This window comes from Ostrea edulis, chromosome 3 (assembly GCF_947568905.1).
Source record: "Ostrea edulis chromosome 3, xbOstEdul1.1, whole genome shotgun sequence".
Taxonomy (NCBI): Eukaryota; Metazoa; Mollusca; class Bivalvia; order Ostreida; family Ostreidae; genus Ostrea; species Ostrea edulis.
The window spans coordinates 11,602,712-11,620,356 of record NC_079166.1 but is presented as its reverse complement, the minus strand read 5'-3'; the positions used below and the strand labels follow the sequence as shown (position 1 = coordinate 11,620,356).

General features: G+C 35.0%; 1 protein-coding gene across 12 annotated transcripts in view; it reads right to left on the bottom strand.

The window, feature by feature from the left end:
• The window catches only part of LOC125674387 (inositol hexakisphosphate and diphosphoinositol-pentakisphosphate kinase 2-like), a 120,104-nt gene that overhangs the window by 96,427 nt on the left and 6,032 nt on the right, over positions 1–17,645 (bottom strand). For 7 of the 12 annotated variants that reach the window (XM_048911521.2, XM_056160038.1, XM_056160033.1 and 4 more), the window contains exons 2-9: positions 16,746–16,876; positions 15,121–15,434; positions 13,655–13,743; positions 13,238–13,389; positions 5,481–5,549; positions 2,655–2,756; positions 886–1,047; positions 671–792 (exon numbers count right to left, since the gene is read on the bottom strand). In XM_048911521.2, the coding sequence (XP_048767478.2) occupies positions 671–792; positions 886–1,047; positions 2,655–2,756; positions 5,481–5,549; positions 13,238–13,389; positions 13,655–13,743; positions 15,121–15,434; positions 16,746–16,844 (1,109 nt within the window). In that variant the 5' untranslated portion in view covers positions 16,845–16,876. The remainder of the gene's footprint in view (positions 1–670; positions 793–885; positions 1,048–2,654; positions 2,757–5,480; positions 5,550–13,237; positions 13,390–13,654; positions 13,744–15,120; positions 15,435–16,745; positions 16,877–17,645) is intronic. The other 5 variants (XM_056160032.1, XM_056160037.1, XM_056160043.1 and 2 more) reach the window with 1 other exon arrangement.

The window sequence follows — 17,645 nt, the reverse complement described above, 5'->3', positions numbered from 1 at the left end:
TTTACTCTTGCGCTATTTAACGATCGTGAATTAGTGTTGTGCTATTTACCAATCGTGAATTAGTGTTGTGCTATTTAATAATCGTGATTTACTGTTGCGCTATTTTACAATCGTGATTTACTGTTGTGCTATTTAACAATCGTGATTTACTGTTGTGCTATTTAACAATCGTGAATCAGTGTTGTGCTATTCAACAATCGTGATTTATAATTACTGTTGCGCTATTTAATGATCGTGAATTAGTGTTATGCTATTTAACAATCGTGAATTAGTGTTGTGCTATTTAATAATCGTGATTTACTGTTGCGCTATTTTACAATCGTGATTTACTGTTGCGCTATTTAACAATCGTGATTTACTGTTGCGCTATTTAACAATTGTGAATTAGTGTTGTGCTATTCAACAATCGTGATTTACTGTTGTGCTATTTAACGATCGTGATTTACTGTTGCGCTATTTAACAATCGTGAATTATGAATTAGCATTGCGCTATATTGATAGCATTATATTTTTAATTATGCATCGATTGTACAGTAGTACACTCATTTCACAAAAAAACACAAAACAATAATAAAGCTAAATTATACAAAAAGTAATAATCACATAAAACCTTTAGTGAGCTAATGATCAAGAAAATAGTTCATATGCAACAAGATGATTATATACCAACCCAAGAATTTTGGCACAGTCATCATAATACTTTGTAGAATTTTTAACAAAACTGAATCCATTGACATCACAAACGTAGGATTTCCCATTCGCTCGCAACAAATCAAACCCACACACAGCTTGCTGAAAAAAGAAAGAATGTGATTTCTATATCGGTGTCTATACAATGTCATTCAAAGTCAAGAATAGAGTACATCACCAGTGTTGTGTTCTTACCTTGAATGCCAGCGAGACTCTACGCGCCAACACCTTTTCCTTGGCGCTCAGTAAAACCGGGTAGCGGACCTCTTTACCGTTCCCGTCTCTCTCCACCTTACCGTCCAGGGCCGGGGACTTGCGAGCCTCGGCGTGAGCATAGTCTGGGCCCACCGTGTACACCTGTAAGGGAGTGTCGATTACAGAGCAAGGTCTAAAGTATTGGTGCTAGTAACTGTCTATTACAGAACAAGATCTAAAGTATTGGAGCTAGTAAATGTCTATTACAGAACAAGATCTAAAGTATTGGAGCTAGTGACTGTCTATTACAGAACAAGATCTAAAGTATTGGAGCTAGTAAATGTCTATTACAGAACAAGATCTAAAGTATTGGAGCTAGTGACTGTCTATTACAGAACAAGATCTAAAGTATTGGAGCTAGTGACTGTCTTTTACAGAACAAGATCTAAAGTATTGGAGCTAGTGACTGTCTATTACAGAACAAGATCTAAAGTATTGGAGCTAGTGACTGTCTATTACAGAACAAGATCTAAAGTATTGGAGCTAGTAAATGTCTATTACAGAACAAGATCTAAAGTATTGGAGCTAGTAAATGATTTTCATAGAACTTGTACTCAGCAAATCTTATACACCATGAACATGAATTACAGGTGACTCTCGATGTTCTTGATCTCTCGAAGTGAAATCATGGTCCCAATTTTTTTCTCTATATAACAAAGCAAATTTACTATCGATCTCTCAAACATTCGATCTCTCGAAGTGAAGTTGGGTCCCGTAAAACACATTTCATTGTTTTTCACTCTCGACCTCTCGAAGTGGTGGTAGCGTATACCCACCGTTACCCAAGCGTGTAATAATTTCCGCTTGGGCCTTACCTGGATTTTGTTGAATGCCGGAGGTGTAATTAGGTGTTTACATAGTTGAAACATCGCCGGTGCTTCTTTGTGGAGGTGACACACTTGATTGGCTAATTGGCTAATTGGTCAGTTTACACCTTGTATTGGGGTTTTGAGTGGTGATGATTAAAATTATATATAATCCGACTATGAATGATATCTAGAATTTGTTTTGACGTGACGAGAGAGTAAGTTTTATACATTATTTAGAGATCTAGAGGCTTTTAAATTTCTTGAGTTTGTTCTTTGTGTAAAGTTACTCTAAAACATTGGTTTGCTCATTCATTAGAATTTTTGTTTTGGGTAAAGCGACATAACATTGTGTTCTGTTTAGTTTGCGATAGTAAAGCGTCATCTGAACTTGGTTTTGTATGCCCATCTAAGCATGATTAAAGAACAAATAAATAAATAAACTTTGAAATATTTTAGTAATGCAAAATAAGATTTTATTTTTATATCAAAGTACCTGACGAATATGAAGGAAAACATGTCAAAACGATATCATAATAATGATCTTGTTGGTATACATTTCCGGTTACTGTAAAATCTTAACCATACCGGCGGACCTTCAATTTCTGAATTTCGATCTCTCGAACTCTCGATCTCTCGAAGTTTTATCAAGGTCCCTTGAACTTCGAGTTATCGAGAGTCACCTGTATTCTGAAAATTAATATCTGTTTATAATTCCAAGTCTAAACCGCTTTAAACATAGACAAAACTTTCAAAATGAAATCACTAGTGATTGTTTTCTCTCTGCTTCTGATTCAATCCAAGAATTCAGAGACATTTTGACATTATAATTAGCTATAAATTTTAAAAGTTCTCGACCTTCATAATCTGAAATCATAAAGAAGCTGGTTCACTTCCACTGACCTTCACGTCCGTTCCATCGGTCGGCATGAAGTCCTCGTACACATAAGATCCCGTTTTTCTGACCCTGCTGACATGGGAGTACACACTGCTTCTGGACCCGATCTGTAATATACAGGTTTTATCAATTTGTTTCGGTTTTCTATTTCATGTTATAATATCATGAAAACTTAACCTGATTTACACCTAACTTTAGAAAAACTATTTTTATTCACATTTTAGCTATGCTTTTCCAATCATACACAAAACACAAAAACTATTTTTATTTGCATTTTAGCTATGCTTTTCCAATCATACACAAAATGCTCAAATTCCACAAAATCATTATTCAAGGACGATAAAATACAATTCATTTGCAACAATATACATGTAGAGACAACAACCAGAAGCCCTGAATATGAAACAAACATTTCCTCAAGATTTAGTCACATTTACATGAAGCTTTCTGAAACCTGAAGATGAACAAAAGAAGACTTCAGGAAAGTTATTCTAAACATACAGACAGACGGACAAACAAGGAGTCTGTGAGCTGCAATGATCATCCGAATCCTCATACCAAGATAGACACTACTGGGGAACTAGTTGGAGACACCGAAAATAGAATTGCCAACTGTGGTCCTGAGTTATGGAATGAAGAAACAGGGAACTCGCACTACATGAGAACAAATGCATACAAGTACACTGTGTTGATAAATATTCTGTCCTTGTACTTCTTGAGAATATTTTTGTTGTGTTTCTACATTTTGTACATAACCAGGATACAAGATTGTGTATCAGTTTCATACAGTTTCAGTTTCATACATGGCATCTCCATGATTCCTAAGAAGAATAAACAAAAGTCTTTATATAAATCCCCACATAATACAACAAACTGACGTGGCTCAGTATTGGCCTCGGTGAACACGGTTTGAATATATGCTTGTATTTCTACATCTTCGCTAGCCAAGGGTTTACGATCCGCTCTACAACCCTTGGCTGCGTTGGCACGATTTTCGTGACAACAATTTCCTGTATATGATTGGATGCAGGCCAAGTCCCCTGCAGAGAGCGTGTTACGTCAGAACACATGAAAGACGAAGAAATGTGTAAAAACTTAGTTATTGTCTTAAAATGCTTCCATTTAATCTGATTTTCATAGTCTCCAATACAACATGGTGGTGTGTAGACTGTGCAATGAGGCTTTGCTTACGGAAAAAAGTTAATTGATTTTAAATGATTTACGTATAAAACAGTGCCACTCACTGGTTGCAGCTATTTTTATTTGAACACCACACAAAGTGTAGTTCAAAAACGCATTTTCATTGGTTGAACATGATGTAAACCAAACAGCTTGCTCCGTCCGCTAGAGGACGCCACTAAAAGCTACAAAAATCATGCCAATGCAGTCAAGGGTTGTAGAGAAGTGGAGCAGATCGTAAACCCTTGGCTAACGAAGACGTATTTCAATGGTTCTTAAGAAAAAACAAATTTCCGAGATTTTTCCTGGATATTCTTAAATGTAAGACATAAACTGTAGCCCTGTTGTGAAGAACTTGATTTTACATCTGTATGAGGAGGTTTGCATACTAATCAGAGAAATGAAACCCTTATGGCTCCTAAGATGAAAATAAGATTTTCCCTGTGATGTGAACCTCTTCTACATACTGACCACCATTATTTTCCCTTCGTTATATTTGAACAAACTTCCCATTCCCCTAAGGATACTTTGTGTCAAATATGTTTGGCTGAAATTGGCCAAATGGCTCTTGTGAGAAGATGAAACTCTGAAAAGTTAATGATGAAAATGCCAACAACAAAAATGGCAGACAAATTCTAATTTAAAAAATCATGGCTCAGGTGAGCTAAAAATACTGGCATCAAATCTGACTACAAAGGTCACCCACCTCTTAACACTGAAACAATCAACAGCAGAAAATCGAAGAAATTTGATTTATTGATAATCTCAAAATCCACCTCTGACAATGGCTTTCATGTCACATATCACAATTTGAATGAATGAAAATCAGGCAGGTGCCCTTTATAGAGATTAAATGAAAATCAGGCAGGTGCCCTTTCTAGAGATTAAATGTCTTTCTGAACTTGAAACATGTCTTCATTCATCACTATACTCACACGCATTCTTCTCTACAGCATAATTACAATAACTGCATTAATTAATCAATCAAGCTCCTGTGAAATTAATTGATAACATAAATATACCTACTTTTCTATTATTCTAGACTAGATACTAAAATACCAGCTATTATAAAGGCTACTATGTACCAAACCCCTAATACATACATACATATATATTTGGATTATGATTATCTGGTTCTGAGATCTGCTCTTGTATTTTATTCAAATAGGATGGGGGTTTATTTTTCTTCATTTCTTTACCTCAGAAATAATGCAGGGCTTCGAGTTTCAGTTTTAGAATTTTATGAATCCCATTCAATATGAAGAACCCTAATAATGTCTTAATGTGCATGAATAGTTTAAAGAAATTCTATAGTTTAACAATTATTTATTGCCAAAGTTACATAAAGTAAGAACATTTTTTGTCAATCAGGGTTCATTAATACCAATCAATATTTTAAGGGAAAAAAAGTGATAACCATAATATTTTTCTTCCACATAAAAATGAAGCACAGAAAATTTCCCACAGCCATTTCAGAAAAAAATGCTCTCAGAACCAGATGAATAACTTGGGATATTAGATCCAAGACCTGGGCATGCCACATCTAGATATCTTAGTAGTGATGGGTAGTAAGCAGGGTTGACATGTAGAGACTATGCAGGGAAACTTCACCTTATCAAAGCAAAGGGTAAAAAACAGCAGGTTAAACTCACAGGAAATGAGACTGGCCTAAAGCACTTCCACAGCCAACAGAAGGCCTGAGGTGGGTGACCGAGGCAAACCTTTTAACATGTAAACAAATGTGTGTGTATTCAGGCCATATAATCTGAATTTTATAATTCTACAATGCCTTTGTTTTTGGTCTTTTTAGTCCCAGGACAACAGCTCCTACTACACTGACAAAAACTTGTCATTCCCGTGCTGACATTTTACAACTGGATTTTATGATGTACAAAATATTTCAAAATGTAGGTCAGGTAATTTAGTTATCACTCAATTTCGCACCTGGTTTCAAAGATCTTTTTCAGGCAAATTCAAAAGTAAAAAATATGTCAGATTTTTAGTCTCAAATTTTACATTTTTTACACTGACAGTGAAACGTCGTTACACATCTAAAATTTCTAAGGACACATTTGAAGCATTTTTTTAAAACCTGACACACTAAGCTATCTCCAGATCAACAAGATATGATTATGATCAGTTCATTATAAAGTCTCCCAAACAAAATACCAGCTGTATAAAAGTGCAGGGGCTCTCTCCGAGTACTATTATTATCCCCCACATTAAGAACTCCCTTGCACAAAATCCCTGCTAATTTTAATTCTGAAGTTACATCAGATTTTATCAATGTCACTGGAGTCACATCACTTTGTAGGTCACAACATCCTTTTATCATTTCTGAAAATTCCATGTCTCTACTGGTCCCGGTTCTAAAGTAATACGAGTTTTTATGACCAAGGTCAGAGGTCAAGGTCACAAAAGTCATTTGACTTTGATCCTAGTTTGCATCCTCTTAACATTTCTGAAGATCCCATGTCACTATTAGTCCCAGTTTTAAAGTTTTACCAGTTTTTATGTTCATGGTCAGAGGTCAAGGTCACTGGAGCTCCTTGACCTTGATATTACTTTGTAGGCCATGTCATTCTCTTCTCATTTCCGAAGATCCCAGAACTCTATATTTGTCAACTTATATCTGTTTAATTTGGAATTGATTTTTTCCCATAGAGTTCAATCATAGACCCAAGCCCTATTTGACCCCCCCCCCTCCCCCCCCCAAAAAAAAACAAAAACAATATACTTTGGCCTATCATATCCTTGGATATCTAATACTTTCATCAAAGGGTTACACAGGCAAATGTGCCTCACGTGAATTTCACGTGAAATGCTGTTCACGTGAAATTCACATGAACCTTTCACGTGAAATTCACGTAAATTTCATGTGAATTTCACGTGAAAAGTGATTCACGTGAAATTCACGTTAATATGTCCACATGAATTTCACGTGAATCACTTTTCACGTGAAATTCACGTTAAAATATTCACATGAATTTCACGTGAACAGCAATTCACATGAAATTCACGTTAAATTTTTCACATGAATTTCACGTGAAAAGCATTATATCACTTTTCACATTTAGTTCCTTGCGAAAATTTTAATGTGATTTGATTTTCGCAAGGAAATAATGTGAACGTTGATTCACGTGAATTTCATGTGAAAAGATTCACACATTTCTTCATGTGAAATTCACACGAACAATTTCACACGAATTTCACGTGAAAAGCTATTCACGTTAAAAATTTCACAAGAAAAGCGATTAAAGTGAAATATTCACACTTCTTAATATATTCAAGCGAAAAAATAAATAAAATTAAGGTAAAATATAAAACGATATGGAGATTAGGCAATTCAAAAGTTAGAGTACATTTATAAAATGTAGGCAAACGACCAATAAAGTAGATCCTGCTCACGCCTCCCTCTCCTCGTTTATTTGCGAAATTATTAACTTGCATTGTAGTTCTGTACGCAGTATGATTACATGTACTTTCCACACCTGATTTCTCTCATTTCCCATTATTTTTTCTCTTAAGAATTAAAATATAAATTAAATCTCCCATCATCATAGATATTAATGAAAGCATATTTTCCAACTACTTGAAGAATCACTATATTGATAGAGTTAGAATATGCAACTTCAAAACCAAGAAATTTTCTAAACATGGAAAATTACTATTTTACAGTAAAATCAGAAATAACTATGAATTAAAACTAATAAGACCATTTGAAATTTCCATTTGTGAGAGTAGTACGTTTTAAATAGCTAAGAATATTTGCCCACCCTTTAGAAATTGAAACTGGTGAATATTCAAAACCATGCATTCCAAAAGATTGTTGTTTTGGTCAGTTTTGTAAAACTACTGAAGATGAGTTAAATTTTTTATCTCGCTGCTTTATGATGTTAGTAACAGGCTACTTGTCGGGGTGCACTTGGGCTGTTTACATACATGTGATTTGAGGGTAGTATTGTGCAGGTGGGAAAAAATGCCATGATATTGTTTTCCGCTGTCGGTAGTTTGGCATCAATTTTAATTACCCCCCCCCCCTCCCTCATTAGATACATCGAGAATAATTACCGGTGTGATACCTTGGAAGCTGGTGTATGCATAAAGTTAGACCTACTGGAAATTGCTGATACACGCATGTAGAAATGAAAATTTTCTATCAGCCGTATAGCCGTATTCACTATCCCGAATTTGTAGATCGTCAATCAAAAGGAAAACACAGATTTCTAGCACTCGGAAGAAAGCGAAAAACATAAACAATTCTTAACATTACTGTCCATGTATATTTAGATAACTTTTAAAAAATATCTATAAAACTTTACACTACAGTCAGATTCCGGTAATATTTACAAGACTGTGACGTCACACTTGCGTAAGCCGTCTGACGCGTCTGACGTATGCAAGACAGTGAATGTGAAAGTACATAGAAACTCTACAGGTAAGATGAGATTGAGCATTGTAATTATAAATGTTCAGTGTAAATTCAAGCCATTAGGCTTATTACATTTATGTGATCTAAAGTTCCTAATGCAACCGCTTATTTCAGACTGATGAGAATTACTTTAGACGGGGTACGTCAACGAATAGGCACGACAGCGAAAATATGGAAGTCACTTCGGGGACGTGTCGCAGAATCGCATAACTCTACACGGTTTGTTAATCTTTCCTTATTCATCAGAGAACATGGTAATCGTAATTCAGAACATAATTTTTATAATTTAATTGATCTATATATTGATTAGGGGTGCTAAGTAACGTTCTATATTACCTTCATAGAGGCATCATCGAGATCAGGCACGTTGAAGGGGGGGGGGGGGGGGGGGTGATGTGTAACAATGTCCATCGATTGTTATATATATCGTAATGCCAATAAAATGTATATATATATTGGTTGCTCCCCCCTTTAACTATAGTTTTAAATGAGAAGAATGTAAGCTTGAAAGCTCTATCAATGTCAATCGTTTCATTTTAATAGCTGCAGAACTGTAGCTCTCTGAAAAAATATTTTGACATAACAGAGATATGTCAAAATATTTTTTCAGAGAGCTACAGTTCTGCAGCTATCATTTTAAGCAATGCATTTATATAAATTTAATCTAGATAATGAGGAATGCAAAGTCATTTTCAAATCGCCTCTGGATTAGAACATGACAATTTGAAAACATATTCCATGACTTCCTTCTGTATCTTGTATAATAATTCTATTCTATTCTGTATGATGATATATATAAAAGGTTATGTTTCTTTCAAACACAAATTATTGATAATTTTGCAACTTTTTTTTTCTTCGTTTCTGCTACATCTACGTGCAATTTCATTCATAGTACAGTATGTGTACATAAGGCTTAATATGACTCCTTTTGTATATTGAACAGTCCTTCTAATGCATAAATATTTCTTTTTCAGAGATTAAAAGAAAGAGAAAAAGACAATGAAGACAACCATGTAAAAACAAATTCAATCAATTAAATTATCAGCAGATTGAAAGCAGATTTGTACTCCTTTTTGTTTTCATCTGAACCCGAGATTCAGAGTATCAAAATATCCATGTATGATTTAACGTTATAAAGTTTATGTGAAATTCACGTGAATTTTATGTGAAATTCATGTTAAAAATTTCACGTGAAATTCACGTGAATTTTATGTGAATTTCACGTGATTTTTTTTCGTGTGAATTCACATTTGATGCTCTTTTAACGTGAATTTCACATAGAAATTTTCACGTGAATTTCACGTGAAATTCACGTGAGGCACATTTGCCTGTGTAGCTTAAAACCATGTACTCATTTTCTAATATCTCCCCATAACAACCTGTAATTTTCTCAACAAGTGGTCCACAGGCCTTATCAGTCACCAGAGTAATAGTGAAAAAGTACCACTACTCCCAAGGTCTATGAAATTTAGAAAAAATTTCCTGTTCTGAATATCTAAGCTAACTTCTAATGTTCAGCAAGGCCAAAATTAAATTTTTTGTTGTTTCCCCTGGCCCGACTGAGTCTGAGAAAGTCGCACCAACCCAAAGTTTTTATTCCGTCATGCTGGTGAAGATTTTTTTTTATTTCTGTAAAATTTCAGGGCCGTTTCAAGTACATATTGATATTTTGTAATGATCAGAATTTTTTATATAAAAACAATGCGAATTGATTATTGAGGGGGTTTGCTAGATCGAGATGGATTTAAATGTTGTCTACACGATGAATGAAGAGACAATAGACTTTGGGGCGTCCGGGTTCTTCAGTAGGAGAAAGTGCTTATATTTCGGACAGGTGTGATATTTTCGACAGTCAATAAGTATTATATCCTCGCGTTCTGAATTCAAATTTACTTCCGAACTTGATATAATTACAAACTGGAAAAAACCTAATTATATGCGCATTTGTAACTCAGCTCTGATTGGTTGACTTAAATACAAGACCTTGGGCCAAAAATAAAAATGATTTGTTTGATGTACTCCGACCGACCCATGAAAATCGCCCCTACCCAATCATTTTTTTCAGTACTTTTATTTTTTTTTTAATTTGGTTTCCAGGGAAATAGACATTGTTTCATTTTAAAGGTTTATATTCTCTAAGAAACTTTTTTGATGAATGTTTTATAGCAATAATTATTAAATCTGTCTTGTCCAATGTTTAATGAAAACATCAATAAATTTCTAAGTCTGCGTTTTTATGACAATAATCAATTTTTCGATACTGCAAAAAAAAATACCTACCTACCTACCCACCTTGAAAAATGTGGGTCGGAGTACATCAAACAAAAATAATTTTAATGATGGCCTTGTAAAAGATGTCAGCGTCCATTTTGTTTGATCGACAAAATCAAGTCCTGTTAAAACATTCTCTGGTAAAAGTTAAATCTACCGATAAGCCTATGATTAAAAATATTATAAACACATTTGAAATCTCAACCACATATAAATTAACATATGCAAAAACAAAAGCATAAAATGCCAGTGAACGACACAATATGCAGCAACCAAATTTACCAACTGTCCGAAGTTATAACACCATGTTATGATGATTGATTATCATTTAAGATCCCTCTCGAGAATATTTCACTCATATGGAGACGTCACCTCTGCCGGTGAAGGGCTGCAAAATTTAGGCCTATGTTCGGTGCTTATGGCCTTTGAGCAGGAAGGGATCTTTATCGTGCCACACCTGCTGTGACACGGGACCTCGGTTTTTGTGGCCTCATCTGAAAGACCGCCCCATTTAGTCACCTCTTACGACAAGCAAGGTGTACTGAGGAATTATATATAACATGATGTGTCCGAAATAACAACACCATTGTTCGCAGTTACAACATTCTACCTGACTGCATGGCATAGATAGCAGAATAAATCTGATGAAACCCCGAGTGTTCATAGAATCAACTGTTATACATGTACAATACATGTATGTCTATGTTCAGTGGTTAGATAATGAGCATTTCTGAAATCAACATCTTCCCCTAACCTCACGGAAGAACCGGCTTTTTGAGTTTGATGAGGAAACGTGGAATGATGTGCTTCATGATGTTTTGGTTTCGGGCTTTGTTAATAGTCATGGGGATTTCATACTAAATAAAATTCTGCTGGCTAAAAAATAAATCTTTACCTACCTCCTCTGAAATTTAGGGTCGGGAGAGGGGAAACAAACATATTTTTAAATATGACCCAACAGTATAAAACAAGATGTGTTCTTTAAACTTCAATGCCCTCATAAGTGCATACACTGATGAAAAGATTTACATACATGTAATATAATAGGTGTATTAACATTAAAACATCACAAGATATGACTAATTTGGACCCATCCTAGAGTCAAACCCCTGGGTTGTGAAATTCATCATTTTTTGTACATCTTTTTCTGCAGTTTCTAATGCCTTTAGATTTTATACAGTATCAGCAAACTTGCACATAAATATCATGATATACTAAGTGTGGCCCACCCTGGGGTCAGAACCCCTACTCTGGAGATTATCAAATTTTTAATTTTGGTAAAAGACTACCCGCTCTTTCAGAATATCCATTCAGTTTCAATTCAGTATCATTAACATTAAAGAAGATGTTATTTAAGTGTTTTACACAGAGACACTATATGGTAAGTTTAGCCCCACCCTGGGGTCAGAACCCCTACCCCGGGGAATTTGGCAAAGGCCTTCCTGCTCTACATCACTATGCATTTAATTATCCTGACATGTGTGGTTCTTGAGCAGAAGATTTGTGAAAATTGGTCAATTTTGGGCAGTTTTTGCCCTGCCCCTAAGGTCCTAAGGGTGAAGGAATCCTGAAATTTACAATATATGTCCCCCTTGTTCCAAAAATGCTTCATACCAAATTTGAAAAGAACTGGAATAATAGTTATCAAGAAGAAGTTAAAAATGTCTATTGTTCACACATTTAATAACTGACCATTTTGGCCCCACTCTGACACAAAAACCCCTACCCCTCAGATCATCAAATTTACAATTTTGGTACAGGACTACCAGTTCTTTCAATTTAGTATCAATAGCACTAAAGATGTTATTTAAGTGTTTTACACATAAACACTATATACTAGGTTTGGTCCTGCCCTGAGGTCAGAACCCCTATCCTGGGGATCATGAAATTTACAATTTTGGTAGAGGCCTTCCTGATCTACATCACCCTTCAAATTTCACTAGCTTGTAATGATATTTACAAATCTACCAATCCTTTAAATTTCACTAGCTTGTAATGATATTTACAAATCTACATCACCATGCAATTAGTTTTTCTGACAAGTGTGTGGTTCTTGAGAAGAAGATTTTTGAAAATTGGTAAATTTTGGGCAGTTTTTGCCCCAGGGGTGCTGGAGTCATGAAATTTAAAATTTATCTCCCCCTTGTCCCAAAGATGATTCATACCAAATTTGAAAAGAAATGGACTGGTAGTTATCAAGAAGAAGTTAAAAATGTTCAATTGTTAACGCACGACGACGGATGACAACCAATTGCAATAGGTCACCTGAGTAAACTCAGGTGACCTAAAAAATTTAAAAGTCCTTAACATATGCACAACTTCAATACCCATACAAAGCAGTCTGTAAAATAAGAAGGTCCTCACTTGAAAACTGTTGGAGGAGTTAGCCAGACATACCATACACCTTCTGTATAACAATGAATTTCAAATAACAGGGCAAAACTTCCACAAGAGTGGCTGAAATGAATTGAAATTGCAAACTAATCTAGAAGTACAAAGCAAGTTTTAATTTGATATGTGACAGAGAAAAGAAAATAGAAACAGAAAACCCCAAACAGACAGACGTACAAACATCGCTGTACTGTAAAATATGTCACATACACACACAGGTGTATAAACGATTAGCACAAAATAAGGAAAAGCAGACACTTTCTTTGGAGAAAAAAAAAGAAATAACGCAAACTCCCTAGCAAAAGAAGTGTTTACCTTCCTAAACAGTTTTTGGCTGCCTCCCCCGGCAGACTGGGGAAAATAAATGATGATATTGTGGTCCTCTGCTGAAACTGGCTTCTCTACAAACGGTTTGTGAAACGTCTCCCCATCCACCTCTATACTGTCGTCCGACATCACTATCTGAGCTGTCAATTTTATAGAAAACTCACTACAGCAAAATATTTATCAAAGTTTCTCCATCAAGTCAAATGTAAAATCATGCATAGGTGTACTGAATGTATTATAATTCATCATTGAATGATTTGGCTTAGATTTCTCTTAAGTTTGAGTTCTCTTTTATTTGAGCAATCAAAATTTGAGTAAAAGCTCAGACTTAAGTCCAAGTTTCGACTTAAGTTCATTTGGAGAAATCCAGGTTGGATTAGTAAAACTCAAAGTGATAATGCTTACAGTCTGTTGTATCATCTGCTTTCCTATTCAACACTGTGTATCGAGGGTGAAGAATTTCATTTTCAAACAGAGTCTTGTACACCTCTCTCCTACAATACAACACATTTAGTAGACACAATTGTTCACGCCCAGCATCCTCCACATTCTTATCTTATACACATTTCGACATTGTTTTCTGATCCATGCCTCATTTTACTATTGAACCACTTGTGGGTGTCACATTCTCATGGCTTGAGGAAAAAAGAGGCATCTCCGTGAGGTGGGGTTTCTATTTTGTGGTTAAAGAACCGTAACCCTTTGTTGTCAATCAATTTCTCTTTGCATTCGTAAGTAAAGCCATTCGTTGAAAACAAACTTAACTAAATCCAGAGCAGTACGCTATAATGTATTGTATATTCACTGAGTACATGTAAGTACGCTATAATGTACCGTATATTCACTGAGTACATGTAAGTATGCTATAATGTACCGTATATTCACTGAGTACATGTAAGTACGCTATAATGTATTGTATATTCACTGAGTACATGTAAGTACGCTATAATGTATTGTATATTCACTGAGTACATGTAAGTATGCTATAATGTACTGTATATTCACTGAGTACATGTAAGTACGCTATAATGTATTGTATATTCACTGAGTACATGTAAGTACGCTATAATGTATTGTATATTCACTGAGTACATGTAAGTACGCTATAATGTACTGTATATTCACTGAGTACATGTAAGTACGCTATAATGTACTGTATATTCACTGAGTACATGTAAGTACGCTATAATGTACTGTATATTCACTGAGTACATGTAAGTACGCTATAATGTACTGTATATTCACTGAGTACATGTAAGTACGCTATAATGTACCGTATATTCACTGAGTACATGTAAGTACGCTATAATGTACCGTATATTCACTGAGTACATGTAAGTACGCTATAATGTACCGTATATTCACTGAGTACATGTAAGTACGCTATAATGTACCGTATATTCACTGAGTACATGTAAGTACGCTATAATGTACCGTATATTCACTGAGTACATGTAAGTACGCTATAATGTACCGTATATTCACTGAGTACATGTAAGTACGCTATAATGTACCGTATATTCACTGAGTACATGTAAGTACGCTATAATGTACCGTATATTCACTGAGTACATGTAAGTACGCTATAATGTATTGTATATTCACTGAGTACATGTAAGTTACTAATCTCAGCAAGATTTGGCTTGGCTGTGATATTTCAATTGACACCTGCACCAGTGTAAGTTTTTGTGAAAATATCACCACAAAACCAAATCTCGCCAGGATTAACAAGTAACATACATAAATACGAGTAAATTTCTGGTGTTATTTAAAATATTTTCAGCCTTAAACTTCTGTTTTTTGTTTCAGTTCCACACTAAATCATAGATATGAAATCCAAACTAAAAAAAAAGGCACTGTTGAATAGATACCTGTCTAGAAGAGTGTACTGAGATTCTAAGTCATTGATGACAAAAGGTTGTCTGAGCTGTGTGTACTGAATAGCCTTGTCCAGCGGGAATCCTGCCGAGAAGAAGCTTATCAGGACGTCCACCACTGGCCACTCTTCAATCGACTTGTTTAGGATCACATCCTCGTCAAAAATCATGGTCTGGATCTGCATGAATTTCTCCAGCCGATCCAGGATCTCGTGCATTGGTTTGGAGTTGGACTTCTTCTGCATGGCACAGACTCCCAGAATGATCCGTTTTCCCTCCGGCAGTTCCTCAAACAAGGAGTTATCTCCCTGTGGAGAAATATCATTCGCCATGCACAAATATAATAAGAACACATGAAAAAATTTCACTTATCATCAACCACTTCAGTAAACTACAATTCTTTCTCAGATCACTAACCTTGGTGATTTCAAACACGTCAATAGCATTACTAATTACGTCAGACACAATCATGGGAACTTAGCTTTGATAAAAATATGAATCAAATCAGTCATTAATTCCCAGAATCAACAGGAAAGATCAATATTACACTGATATACCACCCATTGCATACTGTTGGCAATCTGGCAATTTTTCATATTTGGTGTGGGGGGCTCTTGATCTAAATTTATACAATTTCTAACCGGACTACTAAGATTTCTTGGGAGGTGCAAAATTAGAAAAAAATTTAACAGATAAAAGTCAGTCAATAAGCTGGTGATTCAAACAGGACATTAATTAATCAATAAAAAAAGACCAAGACTGGATTGATTTAGCCCTCATTACTGTTGGCTAATTATCAGAATTCTGGGGAATTTGGTAGAATATTTCATTTTCCAGTATACTAATGGTATATTGATCAAGAGACCATATAGGTCTAGTGAGGTTTTTAAGTGGGTGTAAAATTTGATGATATACAGGTATGGCAATGATTTTCACAGCTGAACATTTAATCAAAATTACAATACAAACATAAAAGGACTTGTCATTAAAGGATGTATGATAGCAGCCTATCTGAGACCCAGTAAAATTAAAAACTCTAGAACTTTAAAGAAAGACTTAATAATTCTTTTAAGTCATAAGAGACCATGTCCAATAGAGTTTCACATAATTGGTCTTTAGACTCATCTGGAGTACATGGTATTGAAAGTGACACTATTTCTCCATTTTACTAAAGTTCAATACTTATTTTTGTGAATGCTTAAATTCTACCAGAAAACATACAGCACTGTATTGTGTTGGACAAACAAAATTTTTCTATCACATGAAATACTGGAAAAATGATCTGGCATAATTTGAGTGCATTCAAGTCTGTTCTTGAATTTTTCTAGACCGAAAAACTCCATTCAAAATATGTAAACTCTACAAATTGTCTGGTTAATGTCCCAATCCCACTCTACAACATTTTAATCACACTGAGAGTTATATTGAGAATAAAGTTCTACCAAGTTGTATCATGATTTGTTTTTTAACAACATACACTTGATTTTCTTACAAAACCATGACTGTCAAGTTTGATGGGCAAATGAGTCCTTATCACATATATATATAATCCTGTGGTGGTTTATCATTTCAACAAATCCGAACTAAACAGTTTTAACCATGTACAACTAATGACTGACCTTTCCTTTAATGAGAATGTCCTCCCCCACAAAGAACATTGGAGTGCCATCTATACCCAGTGGACTACGACTGGACTTATTTTCTTCTGTTACATCCATCTTTTTAATCGCTCAGCATTCCATATCAACTCCTACAACACAAGAATAAGATAAAGACATTCTTCTAATTTAGCTGATTAGCCATTTAGCTCAGCAGCAGAGCTTCAGATCCACAATCTGGAGGTTCCTCAGTTTGCAATTTTGTTACTTTATGTCAGTCAATACAACTGCATTTTCTGAGTCCTCTGTCCACACTAACAACCCATCAATCCTTGGGATCAACTCTGTGAATTTTCAACTAAAGTTGAGCCACCCCACCCCCAAGAAAATTAGTCAATGGATTCGGCTAACTTTGTTGCTCAACTTTGCAACCTCATCAAAATTGGTGACCCATTTACACATTAGGCTAGAAGCCTATGACATTAAAAAATATTCAAAAATACATAGATATGCAATGAAAATGAGGATTTATATATAAAATAAGGATAGGTTTCTTTCTTTTTCTTAACATGCAGCTTTTCTTCTGATTACAGAGCGTGTTCATTTTCATTTGCAGCTCAGGGTTGGCAAAAAAGTGGTCAATGAGTATTGACCAGGCTGGTGGTCAATACTGGTTAAAACTGGTCAATACTGGTCGATTGAAGATTATTTGGTCATTATAGTCTGTGTTATTTATTTCAAATGTTTAAGTGATCATTATGGTAAATACTGTAATTCATAACATGCACTATCAGTTTATAATATACTTATAAGTCATAATATTAAATAAATAATGTACAAATGACTGTTGAATTGGGGAAGATGTAAAAGTTTCTGTTCAAATTCCTTAGTTTAACAAGGACTACCTATAAGTATTGTTTC